Below are 17,479 nucleotides of genomic sequence, written 5' to 3'. Positions count from 1 at the left end.
CTATAGGTTCTAATACCTCTCGTGTTTGGGGTTCACATTAAAAAAAAAAAAAAAAAAAGGATGTTTTCTTTTAGCCAGGGTGTCATTGATTGCTGGAACAAGTTTCCCTCGTACTGTAAATGTAGGTAGTTGAGGCTGACAGTTTGAATAAATTCTAAGGTCAACTGGATAGTTACGTGAGTGGTGGGGGGGAAAGCACGTAATTTGTATTTTCTTGTCTACTTTTTTTTTTTTTTTCCAGTGCAGCAAAAGCCTGTGGCTTTCTTGCACTATATGGGGAATACTATTAATGTCTAAGTTTGCAGATGATACAAAGGTTGACAGGGTGGTTAATGACATTAATGAAGGTATGCTGCTGCAACAGGATATAGAAATATTTGGTAGAATGGGCTGAGAAATAGCTATTGAAGTTTAACATTGACAAATGTGAGGTACTATATATGGGTAGCTATAATTCCACAGTAACCTACCAATTGTGTGGTACTATACTCAGGATAGTGAAAAATTAAAAATTAGATGGAATATATTTTTTTTTTTGGCTGATTCTTTATAAGCTTGCTTTCTTGAATCATTTGCCACTACTAATACTAACCCACATAGTGAGATTGGCAAAAGGTCAGCCATACGAGGAAAGACCACAATTGGGTAAACAACAGAACTTGACAATTAGGCACCTTAGAGGAGACTTGATTGCAGTTATAAGGCATTGAGAGGAGTTATTAAAATGAATAAAGCCAGAATTTTCACTGTTACAAAGAATTCCAGAACTAGGGAATTCTTAAATTAAAGGGGAAGAGGTTTACGATGGATTGTAGGAAGCTTTCTTTTAGCTAGCAAGTTTTCAGTTATTAGAGCAAGTTGTTCAGGCTAACATTTTGATGAAATTCAAGTCATTTGGGTAGTTACTTATATTATGAGAGAAATGCACAATTTGTATTTTCTTATTTACTTTTTGTTTATTTTTCCTTTTTTTTTTTGGCTAATGCAGCAAAATCCTGTGATCTCTTTGCACTGTATGGCTAATTCCATTACTAATACTAATATGCAACTCTGCTTATACTGTAGGAGATGTCTACACTGTCTCTGCTTTTAATGGTAAATACTATCCTTATAATTTTTTTAAAAACCTTGCTTTATCTGTTATTTTGGAAATAATATTGTATTCATTTTAAATGTAATAAAATTAATGATTTAAATGTAATAAAATTAAAATGCCCTGAACACTTCCTTTTGTTATATGCAGCTTCCTTTACGTGAAGGTTTTCAGAATTGCAACCCTTGCATATGTCAAGGATCCATATATTTATACTTTGATATCTTGCGCATTTGTTTCCCTAAGTATTAGCATATTTTACCGTCTTATTTATTTTTCCTTTCATGTAATATTTTACATGAAATATTTGTTTCACGTAAAATATTACATGAAATTTTTATTTGTTCCATTGTTTGAGATTATCTCACTCCTAGCTTATTTCACTGCATGCTAGGACACTGAATGTTGATATTTGTGCAAAAAATGCTGACTTGAAAGAAAACTGATGTATGCAAAAAATTCCCTTTCATATTATATTGACTTTTGTTTATTTATTTATTAACTTTTGAATCAGACTCCCAATTGTTTGAAATATTATGAAGTTTGTTGTATGAACATGCTGTTTCTGTTTTTAGCTCTAATGGATACAATGAAAGCCAAAGACCCAAGTTGGTTACTCTCAGAAGATCAGATAGCAGACTTAAATTCATCTCTTAGTGTTTTTATTGCAAATTCTGGTATCAATTCTGAAACACCACTGGTTACTACAGCAGCAACGTCACGGAGTCTACATTCAGACCACGTGAAGAGTACTTCACAACATATATTGGGTGGTAAGTTAATATATGTGAGTTCCTTCATATTTTCATTAATGAATGTGGCTATAATGAACATCTGAGAATAGTTTGCCATAATTGTTCAGTAAACCAAAAAAATAAAATTTATTCTTCAAATTTTATACTTCCAACATGATGCATGTAATGCAGCATGGGATACCCTCTCTTAATTCAAAAAACAATAAAGATTAATAAAAGTGCTTCAGGCTTACTTAGTGTTTTATGATGGGGGATTATAACTTCCCGGATATTAACTGGAACTTGTAGATTGGTCACTCACACTAGCAAGATTTTTTTTGGATTTATTGGATGATTATTTTATACAGCAGAAGCATGTTCAAGAGGCAACCAGAGGTAGTAATATTCTTGATCTGATTATCAGCAGTGATTATTCATGCAGTAAGAATCTGCAGATAAAAGAGCCACTTAATAGCAGTGATCACAGTGTACTGATGTGGGATTTGTTTAAAGATGTAACTACCATCAGGGATAATGGGAAAGGTTTTTGCTTTCGTAAAGGTGACTACAGTGGTCTCAGACAATGTTTACATTCTGTACAGTGTGACCAATTGATGATGCTATCAACAGCAAATCCTAAATGGGAAGACTCAAGGAATGAATCTGGGATGCTGCTAGGCTTTTCATAGTAACTAAGACATGCTATTCAAGGTTAGGCCTTGAATAGTATTTAGGCCTGAATGCCTGTCAGATGAACTAATGAGCCTCGTAGCATAGAAGAAAAATGCATATCATGCATATAAATTATCAGGTGACACAAGTACTATGGTAGATATAAGCTAGTCTGTAATCAAGTCACAAAGGAAGTTAGTCAAGCGAAGCCAGATTGAGAAATCTTTGGCAAAAGATGCAAAGAAAAGCAGCAAAGACTTCTTTACTTATGTCAAATATAGAAGGAAGGGAATGAATCAGATTGGTCCAGTTGATATTCATGGTATAACTGTTGATTCTGCTCATGTAGCTGACAAATTGAATGAGTATTTTGCATTTACATTCACATATAAGGAACTCTGTGGGGAAGAGAAAGCAAGAAGTTTATCAAACTCTTAACAGGGAGCTAAATGATTTTGTAATAACTGAGAACAAAGTGGAGAAGAAATAGTTGAAGTTAAACATAAGAAAGGCACCTGTGGGGGATGGAATCTATCCAATTATATTAAAGGAGGCAGCATGCTCTCATAATTACAGCAAATCTTTAGCTGTAATTATGAGAGCGTTCTTGGATTCAGGAGAAGTCACCACAGACTGGAGACTTAACAAGTACAGGTCACTGTTGAAAAAAAGCCGTGAATTAGGGTTGAATTTGAAAGTGTCTGCAATTCTGCCCAGACACGATAGGAGGGAGTATATGATGAGAGCCCTGTCGATCAATTCGCCCCTGGAAAGATTGTGCAAGGCTTAAGGGATAGAATTTTTTTCAGCCTGGTCTGTACTTGTTAACAGGAGAGACTGCTTCTACAGGGATGGGATACACTTAAATAGAAAGGATGCAAGAATGTTTGCTGATGCTATCGAGGCAGTGTTAGGTGGGTCGGAAAACTGCTAGATTGGGCGGATACAAGGACTAATAGATTAACAGTAACCACTGGCAGAGGTGAAAAGTGATTCTTGCACTGCTTCTATTGGAATGATCAGCAGCCTGGAAAATAAGATGCAGAATATTTCAGAGACTGCTGGGAATCATTAGGGTACAAGTAAACACATGGATTGTGTTAGGGTAGCTAAGAAAAAGAACAGGTGCATGTATACTTGCGTGTACACCAATGCTAGGAGCTTAGTAAATAAATTTGATGAATTTGAGTTATTGCTCAAAACATCAAAGGCAGATATTGTTGGGATTTCAGAGATGTGGTGTCACACAGATATAACGAATGCAGAACTGGAATTTGGGGAGTACAATGTCTACAGAAAGGATAGACAGGATAGAAAGAAAGGATTTATGCCAGCTGGTGCAAACTAAAAAAATTTGGAAACATATTTTGCATCTGTACGGATAAATGGAGGTATTGTGAAAATATTGTAATGTGAACACAATAACATTTGTTTTTTTTTTTTTTTTTGTAATTCATTCCAAGTCCTTGGAAGTTGAAAATTTTGCTATATTACTAAACTATTTATCTCTCTAAAAGGTCATATTTATAATGGAAATTACACTACACTTTCATCGTTATCATATGTTCCCGTTATAAGAATCAGTTTTGAACGCCTTTCTGATATTTTTCAAAAACACATTTCTGGAGGTCACTACCATAAAACAATAAAAACAATTTGCACTTTCCAGTTTATTGGGCTTTTCTGTTAGTGCAATCTTTTATAAACGGGTAGTAAACTCTATCTTATTTCATTTGCGATAATAACTGGAATTTGGTGGGTTTTTACATAACTGTATTATGGTGAAATGTGTTCTCCTTCACTGAAATCTTCAATTGTATAAAAAAACAAATTTTCAGAAACTTCTTTTCATTCCTATTTACGTATTACAATGATGAAGGGAAAGGGATGAACAGAAAGTGCAAGTGTTGGCAGTGTTAAGAAATGAAATAAAATTGATTTAGAAATGAAGATGAAAATGATTAAGAAGTACAGAGCAGGACAAAGTTTGTCATCTGTTGCAAGGGAATTAGTTCTCACTGCTTCAACAGTGAATACTATTTTAAAGGACAGTGCACGTATAAAAGAACATGTCAAAGGATCAATGCACTAAAGATCAACAGTGATCACAAAATGGCGTTCAGGTGCTATATTGAAAATGGAAAAGCTGTTAATAATATGGATGGAAATCAGATTCAGAAGCGAGTGCCAACGGGTGGTTTAATAGGTTCATTGTGCTGGTTTCCAAAACATTAAAATATGCGGTGAAGTTGCCAGTGCCGATTCTGCAGCTGCAGAGAAATTTTGAGATGTGTTGGGAAAAATTATTGACGAAGGCAGCTATTCAATGCACCAAATTTTTAACGTTGACGAGACTGCTCTGTATTGAAAAAATCCCAGATCGAACATACATTGCCAAAGAAGAAAAAGACAATGCCAGGTTTCAAGGCTTCAAAAGATAGAGCCATGCTCTTGCTTGGAGGCGCCTCCGTAGCCAGGTGGGAAGGAGCAGCAGTGCATGGCACACGCTCCTTGATCAGACCGGGGTTCGAGCCCGTCACCACCAAATATGGAGGGTGCGGAAAGGTCAGGGAATGACCACCGCATATCCCGGAGCAGTATGGCCTTAGTTGCTAATGCTCCTAAAAACCAAATAACAAACAAACAAACAAACATCTTGCTTGGAGCTAATGCAGCAGGAGATTACAGATTAATACCACTGCTTGTGTACCATTCTGGAAATCCTCATGCATTTAAGGGCATCAATAAAGCCACCCTACCCATGCATTTCCGATCAAACCAGAGAGCATGGATAACAGTATCTCTCTTTGAAGATTGGTTTAAGTGCTGCTTCATTCCCGAGGTTTGTTATAAAGACAACGTTTCTTTCAAGATTTTGCTTTTATTAGATAATGCTTGTGGACATCCTACACATCTAGATGATTTCAATTCAAACATGAGAGTCATATTGCTATCGCCAAACACAACTTCACTCAATCAACCTATGGATCAGGTTGTTATTTCAAATTTAAAAGCATACTATTTGTGAACAACATTTTCTCAGGCATTGTCTGCAGTAGACGGTGAGAAAAATTTTACGTTAAGAGACTTTTGAAAATATTTACCACACTGTCTTAAACATTAATAAGGCCTGGGCAGAAATTACTAAAAGTTGTTTAAATGGCGCATGGAAGAAAATATGCCCATGGAATGTAAAAGGCTTGGAAGGGTTTGAAAAAGACGAATCATATGAAGAGGTTACAAATAAGATTGTAAAAGTTGCAGAGCTACTTCAGTTGGAGGTTGTTGCCAAAGACGTGAAGGAGTTAATAGAGGAAGAAGAGAAGGAATTGTCTAACGAAGAACTTATTGACTTGCAGACAGCAATAGTGAAAGAAGAAAATGCTGACGAACCTCAAGATAAACCAAATGAGGAGCCGAGACACTTCATCACCAGAGAGATGGTTTATTGGCATTTCGTGAAATTGCATTGGCAATGGTGAGGTTTGAGAAGATGGATCCCGACAGCGAACAATTCTTAAAAGTTAACAGAGGGGTGCTACAGAGAAATCTAGAATGAAAAGAAAAAAGCCACCATCCAGTCATAACATTAATATGTTCTTTCATAAGGTTGAGTGGCTGACCCCTTCTAAATCTCCACAGACCTCAACCTCCACAGTGGCGTACTTATCAGCTGAAGACGTCGATTCTGGAAACAATGCTCGAGAGGTAAACCTTACTGACATTATGCCTGTCTCCTCTCTTTTTGGAATTTTATAATTTTTAAATTGCACGCTTTGTAATTTTTCCTGGGCATGAGATAAAAAATTGAATAAATACAATAAATAATTCTGTTCGCATGTTTGTCAAACATTTTTTTTTATTATTTTTTTTTTTATTCAATCAAATTAGCGAACACAGTTGTGATTGTTGCACAAACATGAGGGAAATTCCAGCTTACATAGAGTTCCATGGAACGCAACCCTTATATTAATTGGGAAGTAGCTGTATTGTAATTTTCAAGGAGTATGTGTAAATGAATTCCAAAGAATAGAAATAGAAGGGAAATGAAGAAGAGAAAGGTTAGTCCTGTGAGTTTAACATTGAATGGATGTTGACTTAGTTGAGGCGTGTGTTTGGACTAATTTGGAAGAAAGAGGTGGAATTGCCAGTGCCAATTCAGAAGAACAGTTCCTATGGAAACATCTGTAGAAAAGATAAGCAGCAGAAACTGAATACTTATGTGATACAGAGTGGATATACAACTGTAAATCAAAAAGGAAAGGTGATATAGGTGTTCACCAAATGTTGGACCCTATTCACTAGGTCTTCATACTTACTACATTTTTAGACAAGTCTACATGTGTATTGCCAGTTGCCTGCATTCAGGCTGTATTCTACAATTGTAATGTTATCATATTGGCTTCTCTTTCCAAATTGGGCTATCAGTTCAGAAGGAATCAAATCTTCCTAGTTTCACAGAAGGATATTAGCACAATACAGAGAAAGGAATACAAATGAGTGGAAAGTATAGCAGTAGCAGAACAAGCATGGTTGATTAAATCATTCAAACTTTCCAAGAAAGTTAAAAATAATTATGAAATATTTCCACCATTCATACCTTTCTTCATGTTGTGCTGACATTTTTATGTGAATTGAGGAGGTTTTATCCTCCCTCCCTTCTGACCACAAAAATCTGATCAGCATATTGTTCACTAATGATGCAATTGGAAAACAGATTTAACCTGATTACACCTCTATTGGTATGACACACTGAGTGCAGGTAATTGGCAACACATGTATAGACTTGTCTAACAACATATTCAGTGTGATTATGATGACCTTGGGAGATATGTTCTGATGTGGTGTTGGTTTACTTTTTGGTTTACCATCAGTTTTTTACGAGATGTGTTATTGACTGCTCTCTTTTGGGTAGAGTCTAGAAGCTTAAGAGAAGTTTTGCGGGTGCTACCCCAGACCTGGAAACAGTGTTCCATGGAAGGGTAATTTGAAATTTGTAGAGTAGACTATTTAAAAGAAAAGTAAATTCAAGAGTAAAAGAAAATATCTAATTTTTTAAATGCAGAGGAAGGAATAGTTGTGATATTAGTATTATTAATATTACCCCTGTGGTGTCAGGAATTCCTAGGCTTTTTCTCCAAAAAAAAAAAATTAATTAAAAATAATAATAGTTTTAAATAATAAAAACAAAATTTAAACTACCTGTTTGATTTCCTCCTCATGCAGAAGGAGGAAGTGGAAAATGCCGCTTCCACTAAACTTTCACTAAAAAAAATTTGAATATGCCATCAGGACCTGGAGACTTCTTGGCTTCAAGGTTGAATTTTTCCAAACTGTCAGCCTCCACCACACAGAGTTAATTTATTCCAGTAATTATAACTTTCTAATTAAAATAAAACTTCTTGCAATGCAGTCTAAACATCTTCCCTTGTAATTAGAATTTATGGCTCTTACTGATGAAATTATTCATATCAGTGAAAATTCCACCCTCATTCACTTTATTTTCACCTTTCATAACCTCATACACCTGAATCAAGTCTCTTTCAACCTCTTGGCATAAGCATTCGTATGCTTATGCTAAGAGCTTCCCAATGAGTCAGGATTGACCCTAGTAAAGATATGCGGTCTTGTACTAAAAATCTGATTCTAATAGAAGGTCAGTATGTGAACAGCAGTGTTTTTTATGAGATAAGGTTTGTTGTAGAAGGATTGAAGTTTACTAAGTTTTTTTTCTCTCCAATGGAGTATTACCTGGAGGTCAAATTTTAGGGAATTTATGATGAATATTTAAGAAGTTGTGGCTGTTTGTACATAGCATTCTCAAACTGGAAGGCTAAGTATAATGTGCTGTCATCAGCAAAACAATGGACAGGATTTCTAGTCAGTGGAAGGAGGTATATAGAAGGAAAAGAGAAGAAAATAACCAGACCTTAAACTCCAGCATGTTATCAGAAAAGCTATGAACAGGATTTGTTTAAGAAAGATTAGTCAGATGCTGAGAGGTTAGAAGACAGAGCCTCTACTGCCACTCACAGTAAATGGCCTGAGAGAAAACTGATTACCTAATTGCAAAAACCAGGAAGAAACATAGGTTTTTTTTAAAAAAAACCTGTATGCCAAACATGATCAAAAGCCTTAGAAAATATTTGGATACCAGCCTTTTGATACATAATGTTCTTTCCTTAAACAGCCTTTGCACATTTATTTGAAAACCGTGGTTTAAATAGAGGACAAGAATTTATAGTAGAATGAAGCTTACAGTTTTCCTGGAATTTTCCTTTGAATGTTTTTGAGCTGAATAACAAAAGCCAAGGTGTCACCTGTTTATCAAGACTGATAGAATGATAGACTCTATATCATCGATCACTAACAAAGCGGAAGGTTTCAGGATAGTGTAAGAATTGACAGTTGCTGGATTTCTTTATTGCTTTGGAAAAAGAGTTCAGGTAAGTTCACTGGGACGATAACTGGAAGGGAGGGATTTTTCACTTTTTTTTAGGAAGTAGCTGTGTATGAGTAAATTTCCATGTAGATGGAAAAACACCAATATTAAGAAGAGGTAATATAAAAAGGTGGCACAGACTAGGAGCAAGCTCTGGAACATAGATTTTAAAAACAAATGGAAAATTCCATCAGGACCTGGAGACTTCTTGGCTTCAAGATTGGTCCAGATTCTTCTAATATCCTTCCATTGGAAGACAAAGAAAGGCACTGAAAGAAATGAGTTTGGTATGATTGGAGATTTACTGAGGTCATCAGTGCAGTGGTTAGAAGAAAAGTAAGGTGCTTCTAAGTGAGCTTTATTTTTAGCCTTAGGATGCAAGTGAACCATCAGGATGTAAAAGAGGTGGAAGATTGGCTGGACAGAAGTTGCAGCCTTGGCCAAAGACCAGGAGGCTCAATTATCATTTCAATAATAAGCCAGTTTCCTACTCTTTGCCTGTTTATATTTGAGTTTGGATTATTTATTAATAACTTTTTATATGTTTGTTGTGATATCAATTGTAGAAAAAAAATGAAGCTATAGATTTGGTTCATTAAGTGAATTATGACATGCTATAACCTCTTCTTGAACAGCTTTTAGCACATTTTTTTGAAAAATCAAGGTTTAGATAAGGACAAGAATTGAGAGTGGAATGAGGAATAAAGGATTTCATATCTACAAGAATAATTTCACTGATACAATCTGAGCAAGTATTAGGATCAGATTTGTTCACATCAACACCCATTGAGGTTCCCCACTGCCAAAGATTGACTGATATCATGGAATTCAATTTTTAAACCCATTGTTTTGTTAGCTTTGTATATTTCTCTATGAATCACATGTTTCTTGTCTCACCAATGTAGTAAATAAACAAACAAACAAATTAAAAAAATAGTAGAAGTTTTTTAAACTGTAAGATTTTTCTTTCAATTTCTTAAATACATCAGCTATAGCCAACACTGAACAGAAACTTCTGAGAATAGAACATAAACTCTGCCTAACCTTGTATATTTACTTTGATCTCTCAATTAGATTAATCTTAATTCCCTTAGCATATACCTTTCACTCAACTATGTTTTGATCAAGTGTTAAACACAGGTTTCTTTATCTTTTCCGTTATTTTCTTAACTGCTTAACATTAGCTGCTAAATCAAACAAGACTTTATAACACACTTTGTTCCTTTTTTGACTGTTGTTAAAATTGATTTGTTAGTATCATAGCTAAAACTTTGGAACATATATCCTTCATTCAATTGGGCACCAAAAATCCCATAGATGGATTGACTATTGATGATCATGCTCAGGTAGCTGATAAGCTGAATGAGTATTTTGCATCTACATTCTCACACGAGGAGTTATTCAGTGAGGGGAATGCCAGAAGTTATCAAAATCTAACAGGGAGCTAAGTGATTTTGTAATAACTGAAAGCAAAGTGGAAAAGAAATTAGCATTAGTAGAGGCATATGATGCAAGAAACCAAACTTATGCAGCATCAGCCCAGAAAAAAAAAAAAAAAAAAAACCCTTTCAGTTCACCCCTCCGTTCTTTTGAAATACCTGTCCAGCTGAGCCTTAAATTTATTTAGGCTATCACCTTCCACAACAAGGGATGGAAGTCTGTTCCACCAACCAACCAACTACCCGTTGGCTAAAGGCAAATTTCTGCACATCTATCCTACATCTGCCTTTCCTCAATTTGAATTTATGCCCTCTCAGGTGATTATTCTGAGCAAGAGGCAGAATCCCATCAGCATTGAGAATGCTCAAACCATTCAAGGCTTTATACACCTCTATCAGATCACCTCGCTGGTGCCTAGTCTCCAGACACTGTAATTTGCAAAACTTAAGCCTTTCTTCGTAAGAGCATCCCTTTGTTCCATTCACTAATCTTGTTGCCCTTCTCTGTACTCATTCCAGCATCTCTACATCCTTCTTGAAATGAGGCCTCCAAACCTGTATACAGTACTCTAGGTGTGGCCTGCCCATTGCCTTATACAAGGGAATAATCACCTACTTATCCCTGCTAGAAAAATTCCTATATATCATCGACAATACACCATGAGCTACTCTTGTAGCCCATCTGCACTGCTCAGAAAACTTCATATCTGCCTGCACAACCACCCCCCAGGTCCCTTTCATTCTCTACCACTGTCAGTGTAGTACCACAGAGTTGATACGTTGCTCTGGGGTTGCTGTTTCCCATATGTAGTATTTTACATTTGTCAATGTTAAACTTCATTTGCCACTTCTCAGCCCATCTGCTCCAGATCCTGTTGCAGCAGCATAGCGTCAGTAGTGTCCTTAACAACCCTGCCAACTTTTGTATCGTCTGCAAACTTGGACATTAAGCTTGATATACCATCATAAATATTATTTATAAATACAGAAAACAGTAATGGACCCAGCACCGAACCCTGAGAGACTCCACTAATAACGTTAGTCCACGATGAGCAGTGTCCATTGATTACCACTCTCTGTCTTCTCTCCCTCAACCACCCCTTTATCCATAGTAGCAATTTGCCTCCAGTGCCACACTTCTCCAATTTGTGCAGCAGTCTTCCATGTGCAACAGTATCAAAAGCCTTTCTAAGATCCAAGTATATAATATCAAAGTTATTCCCTGCATCCAGTTCTTCCCCTTAACAAAACCATGCTGTGTCCGAGCTATAACTGAAGTCTTGTCTAGATGATCCTGCAGTGCTTCTTTAACCAGTGCCTCCATTAATTTTCCGGGAACAGAAGTTAAACTCACAGGCCTATAATTACTTGTGTCAGCCTTCGATCATCTTTTGTGAATTGGGGTCACATTTGCACTTCTCCAGTCTATGGGTACCTCCCCTGAGTCCAAGGAAGCTCTCATAATTATGGTTAAGGGTTTGCTTACTTCCTTTGCTGCCTCCTTTAATATAACTGGATAGATCCTGTCCACCCCAGGTGCCTTTCTTGTGTTTATCTTCAACAATTTCTCCTCCACTTTACTCTCAGTTATTACAAGATTATCTAGCTTACTGCCAGAGTTGAATACACCTCTGGCATTCTCCTCGCTGAATAACTCCTCATGTGTGAATTTCGATGCAAAATATTAATTTAGTTTGTTAGCTACCTGAGCAGGATCATCAACAGTTGAACCATCGATATCAAGTGGACCAATCTGATTCATTCCCTTCCTTCTAGAGTTTACATAAGAAAAGAACTCTTTGCTGTTTTTCTTTGCATCCTTTGCCAAAGATTTCTCATAATCTACCTTCGCCTGCCTAACCTCCTTTGTAACTTGGTTACAGATCAACATATATCTATCATAGGCTTCTGTGTCACGTATTAATTTATATGTATCCCAAGCATTTTTCTTCTCTGCCATATGTCTCATTAGTTGATCTGACATCCATTTAGGCCTAAACCTTGAACAATATTTCTTAGTTGGTATGTAAAGCCTAGTAGTTTCCAAGATAAGTTCTTTGAATACTTCCCATTTTGAATTTGCTGTTGGTAACATCATCAGTTGAACCCACTGTATAGAATTTAAATACTGTCTCAGACCATCGTAGTCGCCTTTACGAAAGCAATAACCCTTCCCTTTGCCCCTGATGGTAGTTACCTCTTTGAGTAAATCCCACTTTGGCACACTGTGATCACTGCCACCTAGTGGTTCCTCTATCTGCAGATTCTTAATGCATGAAGAATCACTACTGATAATCAAATCAAGAGTATTACTCCCTCTAGTTGCCTCCCGAACATGCTGATGTAGAAAACAATCATCCAATAAACCCACAAAAGCCTTGCTAGTGTGTGAGTGACCAACCCACAAATTCCAGTCAATATCTGGGAAATTAAAATCCCACATTATAAGACTCTCTGATTTACTGGCCCACTCTATTTCCCTGTACAGTTTCATATTATAATCATCGGAGTCATTAGGCCTATAGCACACTCCTCTCAATTTTGATCTCCCAGTGCTTGTCACGCCGAACTGACTCAACACTGCACTGTCGAGCAATGTCGACTGGCTTCACTTCCTTGGATTTTATGTGTTTCTTAACTAATAGCATAACCCCTTCTCCCTTCCTATCCTGTCTATCCTTTCTGCAGATGTTGTACTCACCAAATCCCAGTTCTGCATTCCTTATATCTGTGTGACACCACGTCTCTGATATCCCAACAATATCTGCCTTTGATGCTTTGAGCAATACCTCAAATTCATCAAATTAAATTGTTGAAGTTAAACTTAAGGAAGGCACCTGGGGGCAGGCAGATAGACTCTCTCCAGTTATATTGAAGGAGGCAGCAAAGGAAATAATCAAACCCTTAGCCATAATTATGAGTGCTGCCTTGGACTGAGGGGAGCTTTCCATGGACTGGAGGTGTGCAAATGTATCACCAATTCACAAAGGGAGTTCAAAAGGTGGCACAATTACAGACCTCTTAGTTTAACTTGTGTTCTGGGGAAAATAATGGTTTTGTTAAAGGGAGGTCTTGGTTTTGTTAAAGGGAGCATGGTTTTGTTAAAGGAAGGTCTTGTCTGACCAATTTGATTGGATACTATGATGTGGTCACAAAGGAACTGAATGTCAAAAATAATCTTGATATCATATACTTGGATTTCAGGAAAGATTTTGATACTGTTGTACATGGAAGACTGCTGTACAAATTGGAGAAGTATGGCATTAAGGGTAAGTTGCTACATTGGATAAAGGGATGGTTGAGTGGGAGACGACAGAGAGTGGTAATCAATGGACACTGCTCTTCATGCACAAATATTATTAGTGGAGTTCCCCAGGTTCAGTGCTGGGGCCCATTGTTGTTTTGTGTATTCATCAATGATATTGATGAAGATATATCAGGATTAATGTCCAAGTTTGTGGATGATACAAAGGTTGGCAGGGTTGTTAAAGACAGTAAAGACAGTATCCCACTCCAACTGGATTTAGATAAGTTGGGCAAATGGGCTGAGAAGTGGCAACTGAAGTTTAACATTGACAAATGCAAAGTACTGCATATAGGTAGCAATAACCCAAGAGAAACGTACCAACTGTGTGGTACTACACGCAGGGAAGTGGAAAGTGAAAAACACCTGGGGTTAATCGGGCAGTTAAATATGAAGTTTGCTGAGCAATGCAGATGGGCTGCCAGGGCAGGTCATGGAATCTTGTCAATGATATATAGGAATTTTGCTAGCAGGGTCAGGGAGGTGATTATCCCATTGTACAAGGCAATGGTCAGGCCACACCTAGAGTACTGTGCACAGATCTCGATATCTCATTTTAGGAAGGATGGAGAGTTGCTAGAATGAATAGAAAGAAGGCCAACAAGATTGGTGATGGGGAACAAAAGGGGTGCTCTTACCAAGAACGACTTAAGTTCTGCAAATTGCAATGCCTGGAGAGTAGGCACCTGAAAGTTGATCTGATTGAGATGTATAAGGCCTTGAATGGGTTGAGCAAGCTGAATGGTGATGGGATTCTTCCTCTTGCTTAGATTAAGAACCTGAGGGGACATAGATTCAAATTGAGGAAAGACAATTGTAAATTAGATGTGCGGAGATTTGCATTTAGCCAGCGGGTGGTTGATTGGTGGAACTGATTTCTATCTTTTGTTGTGGAAGTTGATAGCCTATATAAATTTGAGGCTGAGTTGGACAGGCATTTGGAATGAATTTGGAGGGGTGAAAAGGGAGGATTTTTTTTTTTTTTTTGACTGATGCTGCATAAGCTTGCTTTCTTGCATCATATGCCTCTACTAATGCTAATCCAAGCATCTATATTATTTAAAGACCATTAATTAATGAATACCTATCTAATTTTTTATTTTTAACTCTAATCAAGAATGAATGCTCAACAAACAATAAAATGTGATGTAATAAAGGCAAGTATGAGATATATATCATGAGAGCACCATGATAGAAAAGGTTAAAGTGGGCATGTGCTTTACAAATAAGTTTACAAATTTCTAACAGAGAAACATTAAATTTGCTAAAATAAGTGTATTCAGCTTTCAATTTTTAATAATCCTTCTCTACTACAATTAGCAATAATAATTAAATTTCCAAATATTCCAAATAACCACAAGTTTTGTTAACCATATGAAATTAAATTTTAATTTGCATGTAGATATAACTCTATACTGCCAAAGAGAAGAGGATTAGAAATAATATAGATCATCCTATTTCACACCCTTATAATGCCAAACAACACAAAGCTGAAAATGGCCATGGGACAGAGGCCCTGTTGGAGAAGAAACCAATACCAAGTTGCAATCCGTAGGACCTAAGACAATGTCGGTATTAAATACACTATTAATGTTAATGTAGGACAATTAACATTAATGGTGGGATAAACTAATTAACTAAGGAGGGTTTGAAGGATAAACGTGGTTAGGATTTTCTGATACCCATGGGTAAATGAACAAGCTGTGTAAGGTCATTTTTGACAGCAAAAGCCTTACCATCTCTGCCGTCTGGAGTTAGTATTAGTAATGGCCGCTTAGTGCAAGAAAGCCTATGGCTTATGCTGCACCAGCCAAAAAAAAAAACACCAAATAAAACAATGATAAAAAAAAAATAATAAATAATAATAATTAATAAAAGAAAAGGAAATTAAACCTATCATCCTTTGCGCTTCCCTGACCCGAAGGTACTGTCCAGATGACCTTTGAATTTCCCCAAACTGTCAGCCTCTACCACCCATGTAGGCAATTTATTCCAGTAATTTATAACTCACTGGCTAAAATAAAACTTCCTGCAGTCCAATCTAAACATTTCTCCCCGTAACTTTAATTTATTTCCCCTAGTTCTAGCATCATTTATAATCTTGAAAATTTCGTCCTCATCCATTTTAGTGATGCCTCTCAGAGCCTTAAACACCTCAATCAAATCTCCTCTAAGGTGTCTAGTTTCCAAACTCTGCAACCCACATATTCGAAGTCTTTCTTCATAAGGACGCCCTTTTGCCGATCTCATCAGGCGAGTTACTCGTCTTTGCACCCTTTCAAGAAGCTTGATGTCTTTCTTTAGGTGCGGTCTCCATACTTGAACACAGCATTCCAAGTGTGGTCTAACAAAAGCCTTATATAATGGGATTATCACGTCCTTATCACTACTTGTAAAAGTTCGATAGATCATCGATAGGACACCATGGGCCTTCCTTGCAACCTGTTTACAATGCTCAGAGAATTTCATGTCTGACCGTATCATAACACCCAAGTCCCTTTCCTCCAGTACTGGGTTTAGTTGAACTCCACGAAGTGAATAAGTTATTTTGGGATTACTGTTTCCCAGGTGTAATACCTTACACTTTGTTGGATTAAAGCATAGCTGCCATTTTTCTGACCATTCCTGAAGTCTATCTAGGTCTCTCTGAAGAAGCTCAGCTTGACAGTGATTATTAACTATACTACCAATTTTAACATCATCTGCAACTTTAGACATCATGCCCTCTATCCCTTCATCGATGTCGTTTGTTGAAATTAAAAACAATAGTGATCCTAATACTGATCCTCGGGAACCCCACTTCTTACATCATCTCAACCTGAGGAATAGCCATTTATCACTACACTCTGCCTCCTGCCCTGAAGCCATCCTGCTATCCATCTAAGAATTTTCCCAGTGATTCCAACCTGTTCCAGCTTATAAAGCAACCGCTCATGTGGGACTGAGTCAAAAGCTTTGCTGAAATCTAAATAAACAATGATGAAATTATTCCCTAAATCCAACTCGTGAGTGACCCTTTCAAAATAGTGAACCAGATTTGTTAAACATGATTTTCCCTTTACAAAACCATGCTGTGAGTATCCTTGAGAATTTCAGTTCGATCCAAATGATCCTGAATTTCACCCTTGATCATTGCCTCCATGATTTTCCCTACCACTGAAGTCAGACTGACAGGTCGATAATTTCACACTTCACTCTGAGAGCCACCATTATGTATGGGAGATACATTGGCACTTTTCCAATCCAAGGGAATCTCCCCATAGTCTAGTGATGCTCGCATCATTAGCCTCAATGGTTCAGTGCACTCACTTGCCACCTCCCTTAAGATTATAGGATATATTCCATCAACTCCAGGAGCCTTACTGGCCTGTAGGGTCGAACGTTTTTTCATTAAATAATCTTGCGAAATTTCAATATCATTAATTACATATTTTTCAACTTCGCTCCCACAATTTCCCATTGCCACAAAAGGTTTTCCATTTGTAAATATCGATGCAAAATAACTGTTGAGTTCATCTGCAACTGCAGCTTGTGTATTTAATACTATCCCCTTTCCCTTACGTAAAGGTCCGATTTGGTTTGTCCTGTTTTTTTTTTTTTTTTTATGAGAACCCCAAACACGAAAGGTATGAAAACCTATAGTACTTAGTACCGTGCATGGGGAGAGGGGGATGCCGGAAACTTTGCTCTAGAGACTAAACATGGGTTTCACCACTTCAAGCCTCCAATAAGCAAAGTGGTGGTATTTCACCGGTTGATGAAAGTCATCTACTGCTCTTCTTGGCATTTATATAT

At 37.0% G+C, this 17,479-nt stretch overlaps 1 protein-coding gene across 1 annotated transcript in view; it reads left to right on the top strand.

Moving 5' to 3' along the window:
- LOC150080816 (uncharacterized) overlaps nucleotides 1-17,479 on the top strand; it is a 257,487-nt gene that overhangs the window by 214,967 nt on the left and 25,041 nt on the right. The window contains exon 7 of the mRNA XM_090381203.1: nucleotides 1,669-1,866. Coding sequence (XP_090237329.1) covers nucleotides 1,669-1,866 — 198 coding nt within the window. The remainder of the gene's footprint in view (nucleotides 1-1,668; nucleotides 1,867-17,479) is intronic.

The sequence above is a fragment of the Mastigoproctus giganteus genome, chromosome 9, assembly GCF_048544385.1.
Source record: "Mastigoproctus giganteus isolate SK-2022 chromosome 9, ASM4854438v1, whole genome shotgun sequence".
Taxonomy (NCBI): Eukaryota; Metazoa; Arthropoda; class Arachnida; order Uropygi; family Thelyphonidae; genus Mastigoproctus; species Mastigoproctus giganteus.
Note: the sequence above shows the minus strand (reverse complement) of the source record. Positions and strands in the feature narration are given on the sequence as shown.